Source organism: Xenopus laevis, chromosome 7S (assembly GCF_017654675.1).
Source record: "Xenopus laevis strain J_2021 chromosome 7S, Xenopus_laevis_v10.1, whole genome shotgun sequence".
NCBI lineage: Eukaryota > Metazoa > Chordata > Amphibia > Anura > Pipidae > Xenopus > Xenopus laevis.
Genome location: NC_054384.1, coordinates 71,194,471 through 71,213,548, shown reverse-complemented (window position 1 = coordinate 71,213,548; position 19,078 = coordinate 71,194,471). Strand labels below are relative to the sequence as shown.

General features: G+C 38.7%; 1 protein-coding gene across 3 annotated transcripts in view; it reads right to left on the bottom strand.

The window, feature by feature from the left end:
• LOC108697593 (Down syndrome cell adhesion molecule-like protein 1 homolog) overlaps positions 1 to 19,078 on the bottom strand; it is a 149,677-nt gene that overhangs the window by 88,104 nt on the left and 42,495 nt on the right. For all 3 annotated transcript variants that reach the window (XM_041571373.1, XM_018227768.2, XM_018227769.2), the window contains exon 3: positions 17,612 to 17,758. In XM_041571373.1, the coding sequence (XP_041427307.1) occupies positions 17,612 to 17,758 (147 nt within the window). The remainder of the gene's footprint in view (positions 1 to 17,611; positions 17,759 to 19,078) is intronic.

Here is a 19,078-nt window from a genome sequence, read left to right as displayed (position 1 = left end):
CTTTTTCACAGAAACAGTCATGGCACTGAATCATCTGTATGCAAAAGCCTGATGCATAATCCTGTGACATGTCCCCCTCTGGAACATTGATAATATATCACTGCCTGGCACCTAGCAACATAGAGTCACTGAACACACTACTCCAGAAAAACTGAGCAACAAACCTTCCCCATTAAAATTAATCAGAACAGAAAATTCTTGTCTGTCAACATGGCTAGTTACCATGGTAAAAAGAACTCACCAGTTCCAATACAACTGGGATCTGTAAAGCCTAAGATATATATTTAGTACATATGCCTTATAAAATAAGTAGAATATTACCTAACAAATTGTGTGCTTCTTTAGTCCATGCACATATGTAGTACAGCCAGAAAAGTAATCTTTTGCTTACATGGTGTCAATTGCTAGGAATATGGGAAACTGAGATAATTAAAGGGGAGAACTCTTACATACGCATACCCTTACAAACCTCATGCAAAGGTAAGTCTGGTATGCAGGGATTTTTTGCTTTTAGAAACATTCATACACAAATAAGAAAATAATTTTGCATTTCGCAATGTAATATTCTTCCTTAAACTTTTATTGCATTGCAAATTTTAATTGTGCACTTTAAGAAGTGCTTGAAGGTTTTGTAATCTTTTGGAGCACTCTTCCAGTAAGAATTTTATTACATTCACTGGGCACTGGCGCAAACAACAATATTTGCAAACCTTCTTCCACTGTCAGACAAGGTCACTAAACAGTTTACAGGTTCGCAATAGCTACGTTAAAGTCGCACAAAGGAAAATTTGTGCAAAATCTTGAAAATGTTCAGTGGTTTAAGTTTAAGGTTCTGAAAAGTAATATGGATATTTTCACTCCCAACGACATCCATTAAAAAAAATTGTGCTACAAATGTTACACATTATGCTTTGGACTTCTGTTCAGTTCAAGGCCACTACAACACTTCAGCAGGGAGGTCAGTGCCTCTGAAGATGTCCACATTAGCTCCCCATCATCTTTTCTGCTGATTCACAAACACACCCACGATCTGGGCTACTCTTAACCACCTGAACTTACGCACCAACTCACAATATAAAATACTGACAGATGTAACCACACTTCCTGCTAACTTTTTGATGGTTTCCAGTGACCCCTAAGCTTAGCTTCTCACGAGCATACTGAGCATGGGCAGTGTCACTGACATGCAAAAGATGGCCTAACAAGATCCAGGGGGGTAGTTGCTGTGTGTAACAGCCTAGATTATTACTGTTACAGTGCTGCTGAACCTCTGGGTTGGTACGATAAGTTCAGTATATTCTATACATCATTTATGGACATATTATTTTAGGTTGTAGGTCTCCTAAAATTGTGCATATCTTGAAATATAAAATTCCAAAACTTATAGGGGGTCAGCGCTAAAGGAAGCTCAGGGAAAAGTAAAATGAAAAAAAGAGGGGAAATGGGGATTTTATAGTGCAGTATTACTTATAATGTTGCAGTACCACAACCTCATATGTTCCCAAAATCACCTTAGGTGCAGTTACCCTTTTTACTTTTGCTGCAAATCAGGCATAGCATATCCTCTAGTTTAGTCCGTGTTGTTTCCAGTGGCTTTGGAGATTTGTGGTTTGGACCCTGACCTGCATTTCCTCCCCACACCGCTAGCTACTTCCTGGACGCTTGGAGATGACATCAGCCTCCAGGAAGTAGCTAGCGGTGTGTAGAGGCAACGAGGGTAGGGGTCCAAACCACAAATCACCAAAGCCACTTGAAACAACACTGACTAAACTAGGGGATATGCTATGCCTGATTTTAATCACACAAATCAAGAGGTAGTATCTAACAGCTCCATCCAGGAACAGACTGAGCACACACATCCGCGCAATACCAAGGCTTCTTAATGCCACGACCTCCCTATGGGGGCCCTGGGGCAGCAGCCTCGGTGGGCCCCGGGCCCCAGTCTGACCCTGGCTCCATCCCTGCAACCTTTGATGAGCACATGTTAAAGTTAACGTTTGTAAGTACCCATCCAATACTCACATGCGGTGACTGTTAAAGGGTAACTGCACCTAAGGTAATTTTGGGAACATATGAGGTTGAGGAACTACAACATTGTAAGTAATACTACACTACAAAATCCCCATTTCCCCCCCTTTTTTTTCCTTTTTTCATTCAACTTTTTTTCCCTGAGCTTCATTTAGCGCTGACCCCTATAAGTTTTGGAATTTTGAACTTTTTAACTCAAGGAGAAACGACGATTGCTGGTTGTTTAAAAGGGGAAGATCCAGAAACTTTGGTCACTCTACATACACAAAAAGGAGAGAAATAGAAAGAGCTGGCCCTCACAGTTGCACCTTCCCATATATAACCTCCGAAGTAGTTGGAAGCATTGAAATTAAAACATAACTTTTAATCTGTATTTAAAATAGATGTCCATACAAAAATAATAAAGGTTAAAAGAACAGCGAGAAACAGGACGTTGATTGACCAGTAATGGAGGGTTATCACGAACAGTGCTGAGCAGCTATTTAACCCAACAATAGGTTAATCTCAATTGATGTTGGGTATGGATTGTGAACCTAATCAGCAAACGGCTAACTTGCCTTGCTGATAAATGTCTATTTTATCGCTAATAAATTCTAGTACACGGTTCAGTCAGCCAGTTCCAACCCCTTCACCCTCATGTTTCACCACCCGCAGTAGCGTACCCTACAGTGATAATGCCGTTTTGCTTCGGTGCTTGATTTCTATAGAGAGCTGAAGTTCTGGCCCACGGATCAATTCACCACATCCAACCCCTTCACCCTCGTAGTACACCCTCCCGATCCGTTTTACAATAAAGGTCCCTATCAGACGTCCTGCCTAGCTGAAGCTAAAAGAGGCGCATCTTTTAGCTTCAGCTAGGCAGGACGTCTGATAGGGACCTTTATTGTAAAACGGATCGGGAGGGTGTACTACGAGGGTGAAGGGGTTGGATGTGGTGAATTGATCCGTGGGCCAGAACTTCAGCTCTCTATAGAAATCAAGCACCGAAGCAAAACGGCATTATCACTGTAGGGTACGCTACTGCGGGTGGTGAAACATGAGGGTGAAGGGGTTGGAACTGGCTGACTGAACCGTGTACTAGAATTTATTAGCGATAAAATAGACATTTATCAGCAAGGCAAGTTAGCCGTTTGCTGATTAGGTTCACAATCCATACCCAACATCAATTGAGATTAACCTATTGTTGGGTTAAATAGCTGCTCAGCACTGTTCGTGATAACCCTCCATTACTGGTCAATCAACGTCCTGTTTCTCGCTGTTCTTTTAACCTTTATTATTTTTGTATGGACATCTATTTTAAATACAGATTAAAAGTTATGTTTTAATTTCAATGCTTCCAACTACTTCGGAGGTTATATATGGGAAGGTGCAACTGTGAGGGCCAGCTCTTTCTATTTCTCTCCTTTTTGTGCATATAACTGTTATTTGGCTTTGCACACCATATACTGTATTTGATGGTTGGTGCTCCCCAACACCATATATTCTTTTCCGTCACTCTACATACAGTAAATATCTTGAAATATATTACTAGTTAACAGCTAGTCTAACAGCCTTTGACTCCACAATTTCAGTTAGGGTAATTGTTACAACACTAGGGGGCGGATTTATCAAGGGTCGAATAGACGATTTGAATTTTCAAGATTAAAAATTCACACATTCGAAATTTAATCCCCCTATTTCAATGTCTGAATGTGAGATTTATCACACCTCCACCATGGAAACAGTCCTAATTCGAATCTTCAACACCTGCCAAGTTCCTGTACAAGTCAATGGCAGAGGTCCACTGAGCCATTTGGAGATGTTAATAGCCTTCCTGACATTCAAGTTTTTTTTTTGGGTGAAAAATTAGATTCGTACGAATCGAATTTGTATCAAATACAATTCAAATTTTCAGGTCGGAACCATTTGATCAAATATTAGCCATTCAATTTTTTTTCTTAAATAACGTCCCAGGCGAATTGTGAGTATATTCAAATTTAAAACAATTCACATGAATTAGAAATTCGACCTTTAATAAATGGGCCTCTGTTTGTTGTAGTACCCTATATGTACATTATTTGTTGTAGTACCCTCCTATCAGGTCACAGGTTTACAGGATGCTGGACAGTTTAGCTGTAAACAGCTTGAGTGCTGCATTTTGCCTTAGCAGGTGGATCTTGATACACAGGATGCATTTATTTGTGACCAATGTGGGGAAGTAATTAAGTGGCGTCTTCAAACTTACAGTATACTAGAAAATATGTTTGTTTATGTAATGGCACAGCACTGACAGGCGCATTGCTCTCCACCCCTCTGGTGCATGCATGCACACATGCAAATGAGCGCATGAACAGGCGCACATCTGTGTACTTTAACCATAAGGATGCAGAACACTGCCAGGCAACTAGGGGTCATGGGCCCGGACTAAGGAGTAAGCAACAGAAAATATACATGTCTGGCGTCCCCCAACTTTGTGCCTTAGACACGTGCATCTTCTGCATACCCCTAGTCCTGTCCCTATATAAATAAAAATATACATACATTTATACAGCACTGGGTCTGGCAGTTATTATTCAGTACCAGGATTTTAGGTGACCACAAAATTCAGTGAAATGCTGTGAAAAAACTGACTTCTTATGCTGGAATTTTTTTCCTGCCAGAATTTTTCCCATTTGCTCTGCCAGGTCTGAAGTGGCTTCAAATAATGACATCAAAAAACAGGCAGCTTTATCAAGATGGCAACTAGTTATTTTTAGCATTGTATTTCAGGGATTGCAATGCAAAGTGTAAAGACACATTTATAAATGCACCATTTATTTTACACCATTTGCCAGCTCTAAATCATTTTACGCAGCTTTATAAATCGTGAACTGATTTGTTTAAAAAAATAAATAAAAATGTACAATAGTAATAATAGTGTTTTACAGTTGACACACATTTTTTGCTTTTATTTTCCTTGTGAGATTAATTTAAGTTACATGCCTTTTAATAATTATATAAGACATCTTCCACCACAAGAAATTCGCAATACCAGCTATACAACCCTGCTAATCCATCAAAATCATGGATAATGCTAAGAGGAACATTCGTGCATGTTCTCTGGGCTCCGCATAGTGTGACAACATTATAGACACAAATGGTCACTAATGTTTATATGAATTAGCCAATGAGACTTAGGATCTACTGGGATATTAGAGACCCTAAAAGACTGTCCAAGAGCCCTATATGTTAAGTTGTGGAACAACATGTAGAGGTGTCTGTACCGGAGATGTATGATAACTTGTGAACGTGTATACAAACTGCACACATATCCATATCTGCAGCTGGATTTCAAAGGATAAAATAAATTTGAAGCAAATTAAGAGACACTTTTATATTTTCATTTTAGTTGTATTTCTCCTCCATCACATTTTTACGTATTTTTATCATTTTATCTTTATCCATCTCCTTTTCTCCCCATTTATATCCCTTCTTGTTCTCTTCCCTGCCCTCTTTTCTCTTTGCTTCCCCCCTCCTCCTGCTTGCCATATTCTCTACATCTCTGTATCTTCCCCTCCTCCATTCATCACATTACAGCCAGATTATGATTTATGCAAATATGCACAGCTGTGCATGGTAAGTGAGGAGAGACTATTCCTCAAACGCACAAAAGCAATCCTCCCCCACCACACAAACATCCCTCAGGAAACCTCACAACCGTAAAGGGGAGTAAAGGTGAATCTTACACCTATCTATCTATCCATCATCTTTATCTATCCATCATTTCTATATATCTATAATTTCGATCTATCCATCTACTCATCTATCCATCTACCTATCCATCTATCCATCTACCTATCCATCTATCCATCTACCTATCCATCTATTCATCTATCCATGTATTCATCTATCTATCCATCCATCTCTATCTATCTATCTATCTATCTATCTATCTATCTATGTAAATATCTATCTATCATCTATCTATCTATCTATCTATATATCTATCTCTCTCTCTCTATCTATCCATCACAGTAAGAAAAATAAGAAACTATAGTACATTAATAGTAGCTCCCAAACTACATAAAGTGTATTAAGACACTGTATGACACTCTGGAAACACAGTCATTTTCAGCATATAGACATAATGCCTACTTGCTGTCCAAAGGTATGTATAAGTCAACAAACATAAATAGCCGCCCAAAGTAAAGCAGGGGGAGTTGTAGCCAGGGCCGGATTTTAGCCGCGGGCGCCCCTAGGCCATGCTGGTCCTGGGACCCACTGCCTGCACCGCTCTAATGAGCGAAGTCACACCAGAGCACTGGGAAGCTATGCGTCCCCAATGCTCCTCAGCAAGCGGCATGGCGGCATGCCGCCCCTAATAACTTGCTGCCCTAGGCTCAGGCCTTTGCAGCCTTGCCACAAATCCAGACCTGGTTTTAGCAACCCAGTAAATAGGAGAAAACGGCCTTAATTGTAGCATGAGTGGAATCAAAGGAAAGATGTTATAAGGGTACAGCTGAAGGACTGCATAAAGAATAGAAGTGATTGCTGCATTGAGCTTGATAAGGGAAAAGGGCAGGTTTTAGAAATTGGCTATTACACAAAAGATGTGTGGTTATATGGTATGACAGGATACGTCCTATTACTGAAAGCATGGCTATTCCTATCATTGGACTACTACATTCATATTGCTTTTTTAAATTTAACCTGGTATTTGCGCTGAATGGTAGACTCATGGCTTCGTACTGCATATTCTCCCATCGGTACTGCCAGGCTGGTTGTCACGGTGACAGAGACGGGCATACCTGCCACCAGCCCCCAACTCTGCCATCTGGCACCCTTTCTTGTGCACAAACACTCCTGGAGACTGGCACAGCTGAAAGAGGGAGGGGAGCTTTCTGATTGGCAGGCTATTACATGGGTACGTGCCTGAGAGTATGGTTAATGTGTGCCAGGCAGAATCTTTTGTCTATTCAAGCTGGCTGCCTGCCACTAACTAACCTTCTCCCTGAGCGAAAAACCCTTGCATCAAAGTGCCCTCTCTGCATGGGCCACTGGGTCCTGATGGTGAAAGCTCTCTGCGTATGCTGTTGACCGGATGAAGAAATCATTTTAACCCCATCAACCTAAGCATATACTTGAAAATGTAGTCTCAGAGAGGCTGCCATTAATAAAAATATAACTTACAGAGGAGTCTCTGTGTTCTCCCCTTACAACTGGGATCATTTATTTTGCTCTCTGAAAACAAACAGCCTGAGTTGTATCTCCATCACACAGAGGCCTTAGACATCATTCATCATTGCAACTACCAGAATATACAGGCAGCTATCATCGTAGGATAGTAGGAGAGGAGGGCCCATACTGTGATAGAGGGAAAAGAGTCGGATAGCAGGAAAGAGAAAAATGAGGAAAACACAGCAGAGAGAGAGACAGTATAATACTAACAAAGGACTGGGCTGGCACAATGCAACTGCACTAGCCTTCTCTAACACACTAACAATATCACTTTATAATACACAAAAGCCATGAATATCCTGTAAATTATATCCTTATAAACGGTGAGTAGTGATGTCATCAGTTATAAACGGTGAGTAGTGATGTCATTTCTGTCACATGACTCACTAAAATTTGTGTATTATAATAAATAAAGTACCCCCAGTTGTAAAATATGAGGATATTAGAAGTTACTCGGAGTTCCATGACCTGTATAAAAACACTCAGCCTTCGGCCTCGTGTTTTTATATGGTCATGAAACTCCTCGGTAACTAATAATATCCTTATATTTTACAAGAGGGGGTACTTTATTCACTATATTACTCATTGTTATAGAATGTGCAGCAACTTTTCATCATGGCTCTTGTACCCAGTTATGCTCCTAAACTAAAACTAACCCTGTCCTAAAACTAACCCTAACAGAGGTAAGGAGAAGCAAATGAATAAAGTTGTAATAATAAAAAGCTGAGGTATTGGATGGGGATGTGAAAATTTCATATGAGGCATTTGGTAAGTGAACCTGCTGCTAAGCTATTAACTTAGAATAGAGCCATGTTTTCACCACTTTCAGGCTGGTAAGAAACCAATGGTAAAAGAACCCCTTTTATTCTCAGCTCACCATTTTATACAGTATAATGCTCTGCAGTACAAGTAATACCGGTGACTGATTCCAATGTATAAACATCTGGGGGCAGATTTACATATGGTCGAATATCGAGGGTTAATTAACCCTTCATATTCGACTGCCGAATGTAATTCCTTCGACTTCGATATTCGAAGGATTTTAATCAATCGATCAAGCGATTTTTCTACGACCAAAAAAAACTTCCCCATAGGCTAACATTGAGCTTCGGTAGGTTTTAGGTGGCGAAGTAGGGGTTTTTTTTTAAAGAGAGAGTACTTCAATTATCGAATGGTCGAATATTCGAACGATTTGAAATTCGAAGTTTTTTTTATTCTATTCCTTCACTCGAGCAAAGTAAATGGGCCCCTTGCTGTTCTGCAAAGTTAACAATTACGATTTGTATTGTAGAGTGACATGCCAGACAGCTCTTCAAACCAGGATCCAATATTTGGTTTATTAAGCCTCTCTGCATCTCTTGTGGTTAGGCAAGTATAAATCATTCTTTCCCTTATATTCCTACCTTCACTGTTCCCACATCACTATGGCCCAGCATGATACAAGAAAACAAACTCCAGATTTTGACATTCACAAACTTGGTGCAGTGATTTTTTTAAAAAAAAAATCTAAAGGGAGGAGGAGGGGAAATGCTAATTTCCAACACCTCGCTGGGTTTCAAGCTGAATTATTTATTGCAGATTAGATGTAAATGCACTGTTCTTTGCTGCAGGGCTTTGGAACACTTTTGGTACAAAAATCCCCCACACTTATTCAGCAGGGATTTCAGTCCCAGAATTTCAGATACACTTGAGCATATTTGTAAAACAATGTTCCTTCTAATTTCGTTTTTCTTGGCTGTATGCAAAAAATTCTCTTTTTTTTAATGTTTTTGTGAACCCTGTGGTTCCCTTCAAATACTGTACAGTACAGTACAAAATGATGTGTTTTCACACCAATTTGTGACTTTGTGCACAATTTCTGATGTGTGCTGGCTCAAGATTTGTTTGTGCATGCACAAGTGAGCAGCATGGGGGGGGACATTGCTGTGAGGACTTTAACTGAAATCATCCATCTTGGCTTCAATTTACAGTAAAGTGTCTCCCCCAGAATTTCCAGCATTTTAAATTTCAGGTTTGGGCAGAATATTTCTGCATTAAATGTGATCACATTTGTAAAACCTAACTGAAAATGAAGCAAGCAGGAGAATGAGGAGCCATTATTTGTCTCACACTGAAAATGTTCCTTAAGGCTTCATTAAATGCCACACAGACCCTGAAAGCCTCAACTGATAGTCCTCAAGCTGTAAGAAGTCTGCAATGCAGCACAATATTCTCTGCATAGCAGGGGTAGAGTTAATTGACTATTTTGAATATCACTGCCTTTGTAAAAACAGAATGTATTGTATTGTATTGTATGTAAGATTATATAAATACATACATCATACCTATGAATTTGTACATTTAAGTATGTAGCCCATTACTGTGTTGGTGTGATCTGATGTCCAGTGTGCAAAACCTACAAAAGAGATGAATCTGTTGCAGAGAGTGGGGAATTATGCGCCCAGAATATGCCATTCTACCAGCGAGTGATACTTCAAATATTGTGCCTTATCTGCTTACTCTTGTGATGGACTCATCACGGCTGCACCCAAGTTCTAAGTTATTTTGGGTAAACAGTTTTATTCCAGGTGTGTAACTCAGGCATGAATATCACAAGTGTGTGTCTAAGGATGTCTACATTGTAGTTATTTTTTCCTATACTGAGTCACAATATTCTATGTTGTGCTATCATTGAAATAAAAAATATCAGACCTCCAGCATCTCTTGAAATACACAAGCACTGAGACTTAGGTGGGAATTCCCAAAAGTGGAGATAGCCCATTTATGGAGTAAAAGTGGTGGTAAACTGGTGTAAAATACTTTCTTCATATTCACAAACAGAAATCTGCCTAAATTCCGACTCAACTGCAACTTTTAATTTCTTATTGAAAGAAAGACAGTTTACAGGCACGAATTTGTCTTTCAAACGGCACGAAAATGGTGACATTTTCTCCCGACATTTTAAAAATGAAGTAAAGGTCAGTGTAACTCTTCCCCATGTGTCATTTACACTTCTTGTAGATGCCCCATTTGGGGAATTATTATCATATTAATAGTGAATAGCATCTTATTGTTAGGGCACAAGTTTCTGTCTAATAGGTGTAAAAGCCCTCATTAACAAAACACTGATTAAGCAAAAAAAAGTGTATTTTATACAATGTTATACTCACACATTTGCGTTATTTTACTAGTTTTAGCTTACTGAATGAGGCAATATTAGCAATTTGAGTGAATATATTACCTAAAGGAAAAGTAAAGCCTCCCAGCCAATTTTTTAGTTTTAGCACTTAGACACTTGACCTAAGATTATAAAAAATATTTCTGATACAAATCCCTATAATATGCAAAATAGCATATCATAGTATATCTTGTTTCAGAGGTGGAATTACACAAATATGTAGGCAGATTGAGAAAGCCCAGTTTATCCTGAAAAAATGATGTATAATTTTTCTGCTTAAAAGACAAATTCACAAACGTGGAGATAGAGGTTTGTGAATTTGGTGGCAAATCTGACATTTTTATCTCAACTTTTCTTTTGTCTCGGTATCACCACTTTTGTGAATTCCCCCCATAGGGTTTCACATGGTTACATGCCAGACTGTCTTACTATAAATATCCAAAAAACACACATCCTAAGTTCCAAGCATTACATCCATTGTCTTGGGCTTCTGTGTTTACAAAGAAATGATTATCTAAATGGAGTACACTGTATGCAGCTAATCAAACAAATTGTATTTCACTTAGGGCAAGTACTGTGAGTGACCAAATCTCCTCCCTTATACAAAACACTTAACTGTGTGGTTCACTAGAAACAATGGTGCAGTGATGTGAGCAATAGAGAGGATTTCTCCTCTTGTCACACTGTGACACAGACTATCAATGATTCTTTCATTACCAGCTATTGAGCTGCAGGCAGAAACCCAAGCACAGGAAAAAAAAGTCCGGAAAGAAAAATAACAGTCCCACATTACCACTAATTACTGATGTGAAGGAAGGATACCATTTTAACCTCTTAACTGCCAACAGAAGTCACAAGGTAATCTATGTATTCATTTTCTGTGAAAATGTGGCAATCCTATCAGGAAAAGCATTAATTAAAAATTAAGCATCAAAATCAATGTAAGATTAAAATGAAATTTCTTAAATAAAATGCAGACTAGAAACATATTACATAAAAAAATAAAAACAGCTATGCATAAAACAACACTATAGTCTTTCAATAAATGGCACTACTATATAATCTGCGTAACACAGACCACCTATGCCGTACACCAGAGGAATGATCAGAGAGCTAATTATTAATGCCCACAAAATTCAGTGTGATCACAGATACCTAGAAGTAGAGTGCATGGAGAGAGAGAGATATGGTATCACTAAAATCTGGACAACAAGATAAACAGTATCACTAGCATTAAGAGTATCCCTTCCAAAAAGTATGCACAAATAAACAGTATCCCTGCCAACATGAATGCACATTTCTCATATGCAAAGCCTACCTGACAATAAAACAAAGAGTAAACACATCTGACATTCAAACTAAAATATTAACCAGAAATAAGGCAGGTGGGCTGTGTAAGTAGGATAGTAACAAAGAGAGCAAAACTAAGAGTGCAAAAATCAGACACTGTAGATAATACAGCAGTCAGCATGTTACAATGGCAAACATTACTGAAACAAAAATAATACACATTACACAGTTATAATAAAGACTGGACGTCAGCATCAATATTTACAGATACCCAGACACCCACAACAAATCCAACACTTCACGGCTATTAAAATGAACACAGAAACCCAAAGCCACACTGCTGCATTAAAACAGGGGTGCAAAGAAGCACACCACGATATATAAAGACTCCTTAGGTCAAAGTTCTCTTGCGTTTGAGACTTTCGTTCTCACTGCTTTCTTACTTATTTCTAAGTCACTTCTTTTGAATTTCACAGGAACACAGTGCTTATTTACGATTGTTTTCAGAATGTTTGATATATAGCACGGCATGTCGGAAAATGCTACATATAGCTACTGCAGTTTGCTTTAAAGGAGACAAATTATGTGTAAAACAAGAATGTAACAGTGCATTATACTTTTTTAAATATAGAAGAAATGTGCAGAAAAAAAACTAATTGTTTCAGGCTGATTTATTGAAAATTTCTGCTGCCTCCTTACCCAAGCTGTGCAGGGGAGCCGGCAGCACTGTACGATAGCAACCAATCAGCAGCTGCTATGATCGTAAGTCTGTCTTTCTTTGTGTTACTGCTGTGCTGTGATTGGCTAACCCCTTCAAACTGTGATTCTGGCAGGGGCCGCCCACCCCTCATTTGAGACATGGGCAGAAAGTGTAGCACAACTAATGAAGGGGCTGTTTTTAAAGAAAATGTTAATCTTTAGTCCAGTGTGAGACCAGTACCATATATTATTCAGAATTGCCTACAAGACTGGGGATTTTTTAGCTATATTCTATTAAAAAGAAAACAAAATCATAGTGTTATCTACAATAACATTATTTTGGTCTTACTGGTGGACTGGGTCAAGATCCAAATGCACCTAAAAAATTTGGAAGGCCAAATAATTTCAATGAATTCCACTGCCATAGACACTGGATCTTCATACATTAAACCAGATTATACAGTAAATGGAGTAGCAGTTTCCCTTAAACCTCTGCATCCACCTTGACCTTAGTCCAAAATTCAACTTAATAATACTAGTATAATGCTGCTATTTTAGATCTAAAGTCAGTTAGAATAAGGTCTGTTGTAAATTATTATTTCATGTCCTTGGAACTTCTAGAACCAATTATGGAGGAAAGTATGCCATTTTTGATGTCATTTATGAGCTTATAGCTATGTTTTTACCTGGTATATAAGTTTGGGTAATCAAGAATCCTTTTAATAAAACAAAAAATGTATGACCTACAGCAATAAGATATATTTTGTATATATACCCAACAATATATAAATATATGTAGCCAACAGTAATTCAAGAACTTGCATTTATGACTCCTATACATAATTTTGGCTCCACCCAACAAGGTTAACAAACAGTGGCTTAGGTGGTACCAAATAAATTCAAAAGTACACATTAGAATTAGGGCATTGCTCACAAGCTCCCCATGAGCAATTGTGTCTGATTTTTTTTCTATGGAGTAGAATTATGACCAAGGAATATAATGTATCCATGATGATGCTTTTTTATACCTACAGCACAAATGAACACACACACAGACACAGGGACATTTCAGGGGCTGCTCAATACTTAGGCATGTTAATTAGTTACTGCTATATTATTTCAAGAGTCAGTGCAGACAATACTTATTTTAATACAGTATCAATTACATTTACACTTAAACTTGCTATATATTTAAAATCGATAAACATTTTTAAATAATGTATGCTGGGTAGTTATATAAATTATATTTTTTCTTATTTGCAAAATCAAATTTCATTTTCCCAATGAGGAGGACAGTTCTGTATATATTAATAATCTATTGACCACTCATGTTAAACATGTTTGCTGTTCATGTACAGTATGTAGTAGAAGTAGAAGTAGTAGAGGTATAAGCTTACAGTGTTATACAAGAAGAATTAATACATGGTGAGGTTTTAAGGATGCAATACAGTCGACAGCATTTTCGATGTTATTACTTAGCACTTGCCCACCAGCAGGCTTCACAATAATCAACATCAAAATCAAAAATATATACAAAATAAATGCAAAGTATTTTCTTTGCTATTTGAGCCTCCATCTCTCTACTTTCCTTATTTTAAGATATTTCCCTTTTTATGCATTCAATATCATTTAGTTATTTCATAAATGATATGCTGTTTCTCTTCCCCAGAATCTTTCACCCCCCCCCAATATCTTTTCATCTCCTCACTCTCTCCCCCTTCTATCCACAGTTCACAACTTCATCTGAATATCTGAATTAGCACAGAAAATGAAAACATCTTGCACCTTCTCTTCTCGTTTCCATGGTGATGAAATAAGAATCATTCCAGACCTCATGGGGAAGATCGTAGAGCTCCTAAAAATCATCCCCCAAAACCCTTACCCCCAAATTTATCAAACCCCATTTACAAAAGAATAAGCCAAAAGGGTCACAGATAAAAAATATACTGTATGGGATAATTTTGGCCTGCAGAAACTAAATTCACCCTTTTGCAGTTAGGGGTGCACAAGCTCCTGTATTCATTTCCAGCATGATGTAAAACACATTGTATGAACCGCATTCCGGGGGACATGATTAACATGATATAATAGCACACAGGCTGGAAGAATACAGAATAGAGATTTTCAGAAGGGGGGGGGGCAGCATTTGCACAGCCATATTAAAATACACACAAATACATTGACATACAGTCAGATGAAATAACACACATCAATATGGCATGCTTAAGAAAATATAACTTGAGGGTGATATCTATATATAAAGGAAGGACAGAAACAGGCCTACAGCAAATAGATGGGATGCTGAAAGCAATCTGATTTTATCCAATACTCCAAAAAAATGAGGGGTCATTTACTAGCGATCATTTACTGAGGACAGAAATGTGTAAAAGCGTGCCACTTGTGTGTAAAAATGTGTAAAAGCGTGCTCATTCAGTGAGCACTTGTGTCTGGGTAAGCTCTTTCAACTTGTGAGGTGCAGAGCTCATGGTTAGCAGGTACAAGGCAGCACAGACTTTACCACCTGGACATTGTGGCCTCCATCTGTCATGACATAGGCAGTGCTGTATTTATGGGGGCAGCCACAGAGCTCTGTGCTCTGAAATGGGAGCACAGAGATCTGCATCAATTTAGCAAGTGTGGAAGTCAAGATGCAAAAGTGCAAAACAACTGCCATATTGCACCCATTTATTCCACACTGGAAATCATGGTGTATAAAGTATAGCACAAAATGAATCCTTACACTAGCAACATACCACAAGATTTACTAGTCTAACATAAAAAATTGAGTCCAAAAACAGGTCATGGCTATTTTTCAACCAGATGTCAGTTGGTTATCACACAGACATAAAAATATGTATGCAAATGGTTGTATTATTGTCTAAATATCTACTCTGGGAGATATACAATAGTATGACACAAGGGAGATAGATAATAGCAGACACAAACTCCCTGGTCAAGAATGAGGAGAAAATGTAGTTGTTGCTCAGCAGTACATTTTATAACTTTTCCCTCTGGCCTCTTTTTTCCGGAGTAAACTTCCCTTATTAAAATGGGTTTAAGCATGTCTCTTCCTCTACCCAATGCTGTATCATTAAGCATTTCCCTTATGATCAAACCTTCTGTATTCTTGTCTCTTGAGATCCTGTGAATCCATTTCTGTCCATTCCTGTCCCGCCCTTGTTCCCCTATTTTCTGACTTCCCTGTATTCCCTGTTACTTGGAGTTTTGCTTGTTTCCTGCCTGCCCTGACCATGAGCATGTCTGTATGCATGTTGCCTGCCGAGACCACTGCCTTTTATACAGACATTTTTTTTATATACTTTGTACCATACATCCAGTGGCGTAATGTTGGAGGTCATCCTCTAGGCCCAGCCAAAATAGCAGATCACCCACAATGCAGAAAAAAACACGAGTGACCTACAATTTTCCACATATCACAGCCCCCCAACAAAGGAAACAAACCCTGTCCCCAAAGCTGCAGGATCTGCTTTCTCTGCAGTTATGCATCGGCATACATCAGTTGTCCTTGTTTTTGTTTATTATTACATTTTACTTCAGCTGCACAGAGTCTCTAGTTTTGAAGTCATTGACGAGTGACTAGAGCTAGTTCAGCAGGTGACCATAACACCCCATATCTAATAAAAGGCACAAAGTTTTCTCAGGTGCAATACTTATGATCGATTTGAAAACAAACTTATGATAGTCTGCTATGGGTTACTAGAGCAGAATATTATGTATATTATTATATCCTCTGAAGCAGGATGCCCTACGTACAGCTAAACTGGAAAAAGAAATCCTGTGGACCCAGTTGGCCAGCAACGTGTGTATGCCTTCTGCAACAGGTATTAGTACATGCATTCTCTCTGACAGACATCTCACTAAATCCAAAATACAGACTCACATAAAACAGCTGTGTGTATGGTTGTGTGCAAGAACATGATCTGTTTCTTGCAGATCCTTTATAATGGAATGCATTTGAGCTCTTATAACCTGGAAACGATCTGCAGTCATTCACAGCACCTTACTAGTTTCAGTATCTGTCTACAGTTTCCATAAACACTGCATATGCACCACCCCCTCCTTTAAGAGATCCTGACAATATGTCACAAGATATCTTTTTGCACCTGCGCAGGTGTTGGACTAATTATAGTCCCATCGTTAGCTTTACCAGTAATGTTATTAGTCTGTAATAGCCTTATAATTAGCTCTGCACCTGCATGTTTGGAGGGGATGTATCCCATATGTGAGTCTGGCAGATCTGAGTAATCAACTGGGGTCTAAATATACATATTACATGGGTGTGTACAGGGAATACATAATAGTCATACTAATTAAATGCATACAGTTACATTTTGTCCAAAAGTCTATAAAGGGTTGATTTTAAAGTTTTTTTCTGTAAAATATATATATCTATAGGCTCTCTTTCTCTCTCTCTCTCCTTTACAGTTTTGCAGTTACATTAACCAACACCACAGTCACGGAACCAGGCATTCCATTCAAAAGAGAGACCCAAGGAGTCAAACTGAAGCAAAAACAGAGAGTACAATGCATCTGCTTTTCAGTAGGGCTTTTTAAATCCAAGGAAGATTTACCATGGCCTCTTAGAAGTTTAAAACAGAGGTTCTATTGCAGTTAGTCATAACACAGATTAGATGGAACACACAAAACAAACGAATATTGTGTATAACTGCGGAATTGCTACATATGGGATTCTATGCAACTGAATACATGAGAAAATAATCTATAAGAGGAGCAAATAAAGGGAGGTCCTCCATATGTTTTTGAACCTTAGGCTGCTACTGAAATGCTAAGAATTGTATTTAAACAGGGCCACAATTTACACATCATATCTCATAAATTAATAGAAGCATAATGCATGATAATTAATTTACGCCATGTTATGACCATCTTATATTGGATTAGGTGTTTGGAATTTACAAAATGTACAAGATTGCAATTGCTGTCAAGGCTTGAATATTTGGTATGTGCAATCCACAGTAATATATCAATGGTTTATAAAGATTAATACTTGATGCGTCCAATCCTTTACTTCTCAATTCAGTAAGGTACACCAGAACCTGTTTACATGCCATCCTGTTCATAAATAAAAGATTACTGCTAAATGCAGGGGACCTGGATCACTGTCAGGTATATAGACCACTGAGGACTTTATTACTTCTATATGTAAAGGGGGTTCCCTTTCAATTGCTGTAGATTACGACAAAGCTTTATAGAGCATACCTGATGTGAGAGACACAGTGTCCTTCTCCCAGGACACCACACTAACATATTCCTGCACAGAGGGAGGGGTGAGGCACTTAAAGACAGTTGTGCTGCCCCGCATGGCACGCTGGTCCTCCACTCGCACGGTATATGGTTCCCTGAAAACTGAAATAAAGATAACTGTTAATGGGAGTAAAGAAGATGTAAAAACAGAAACGAGGTATTAACATAATATACCTTTAATAATGAGCATGTATTGGTCCGGGTTCACTTTTAATCAGACAAAAACTCATTGAACTATGTTTGGTGAATTCCATGATAAAAGCAAAGAAATGTGGTGATTTGATGCCTATGGTGAGTAAAAAAAAAATTGTTTTAAAATCACATGTCAGCAAAAGCACATAACCTCATTGATTAATTTTTGTGTGATTATGTGTTTTTTACTGCTATGTGACAAAATGCTGTGTGTGTTATTGTCCTAAAAATGTAATGCATACACACACACAAACAAACAAACAAACACACACTATTGTTTGTGTGGTGAACTTGAAATCCACAGTATTCCCTATTTACACCACCCCATTTTTAGGACCACTCTCTCACTGCCAGATAAACTCTCTTGTCAAACGTACATTATAATGTAAATAATTAATTGTAATGTAAACTCAGTGTACCCATTATATCACCACCCTCTTGAGGAAGCACTGAATAACAAAGTGCTTGTAACAAACTCAATTGCATCTTATACCAACACTCAGAAACAGTTCTGAGTTGCAAAGCTGTGCAGAGCTTCTACAAGGACACAGAAAACTACAAAATAAGAATATTTTCTTACTTTTCCCTCACTGATACTTAGTTTTCAAGGGCAAGTCTATCATTATTTTCTGAAAGCACGGTCGGACTGGGGGGCCCAGGGCCCACCGGGACTAATGTCCAGGGCCCCCTCCATCCCCCTACTATGATGCGCAGAGCGTGCGCCTGCGTGAAGGCGCCGCTGGGCGCTCCTGAATGAATAGATGCACAGATGGCGCTGTGCTGCGCCTAGAATTTTTTTTTTCTATTCCGATCTGCAGAGGGGACTGGCCCAGCAGGGGGCCCATTAAGGGTCGGGCCCACCGAGTTTTTTCCCGGTATCCCGCCGGGCCAGTCTGACACTGTCTGAAAGCTAAGAAACTGGGCTTCCATGTTTCACTGAGGCTAGATATATGCTTGCATGTGAGATGAACACTGTGGGAACAATCTCTGTTTTTTTTTTTAAATGCACACGAAAATTTGCTTTGCGGGAAAAGCTCAGATTTTCACGATTTTTTCGTGACTTTCCCTCAAAAGCTGAGTTTTCACCCGAAAGCTCAGAAAACATGGTGAATTGCCCAAAACCCCGACACAACCAAAAATCAAAGGGACTAATCCCATTGACTTTTATGCAACCTCGACAGGTTTGAGATGCCGTGTTTTTATACTTGGGCTTTTTAGCCATCAGGGTTT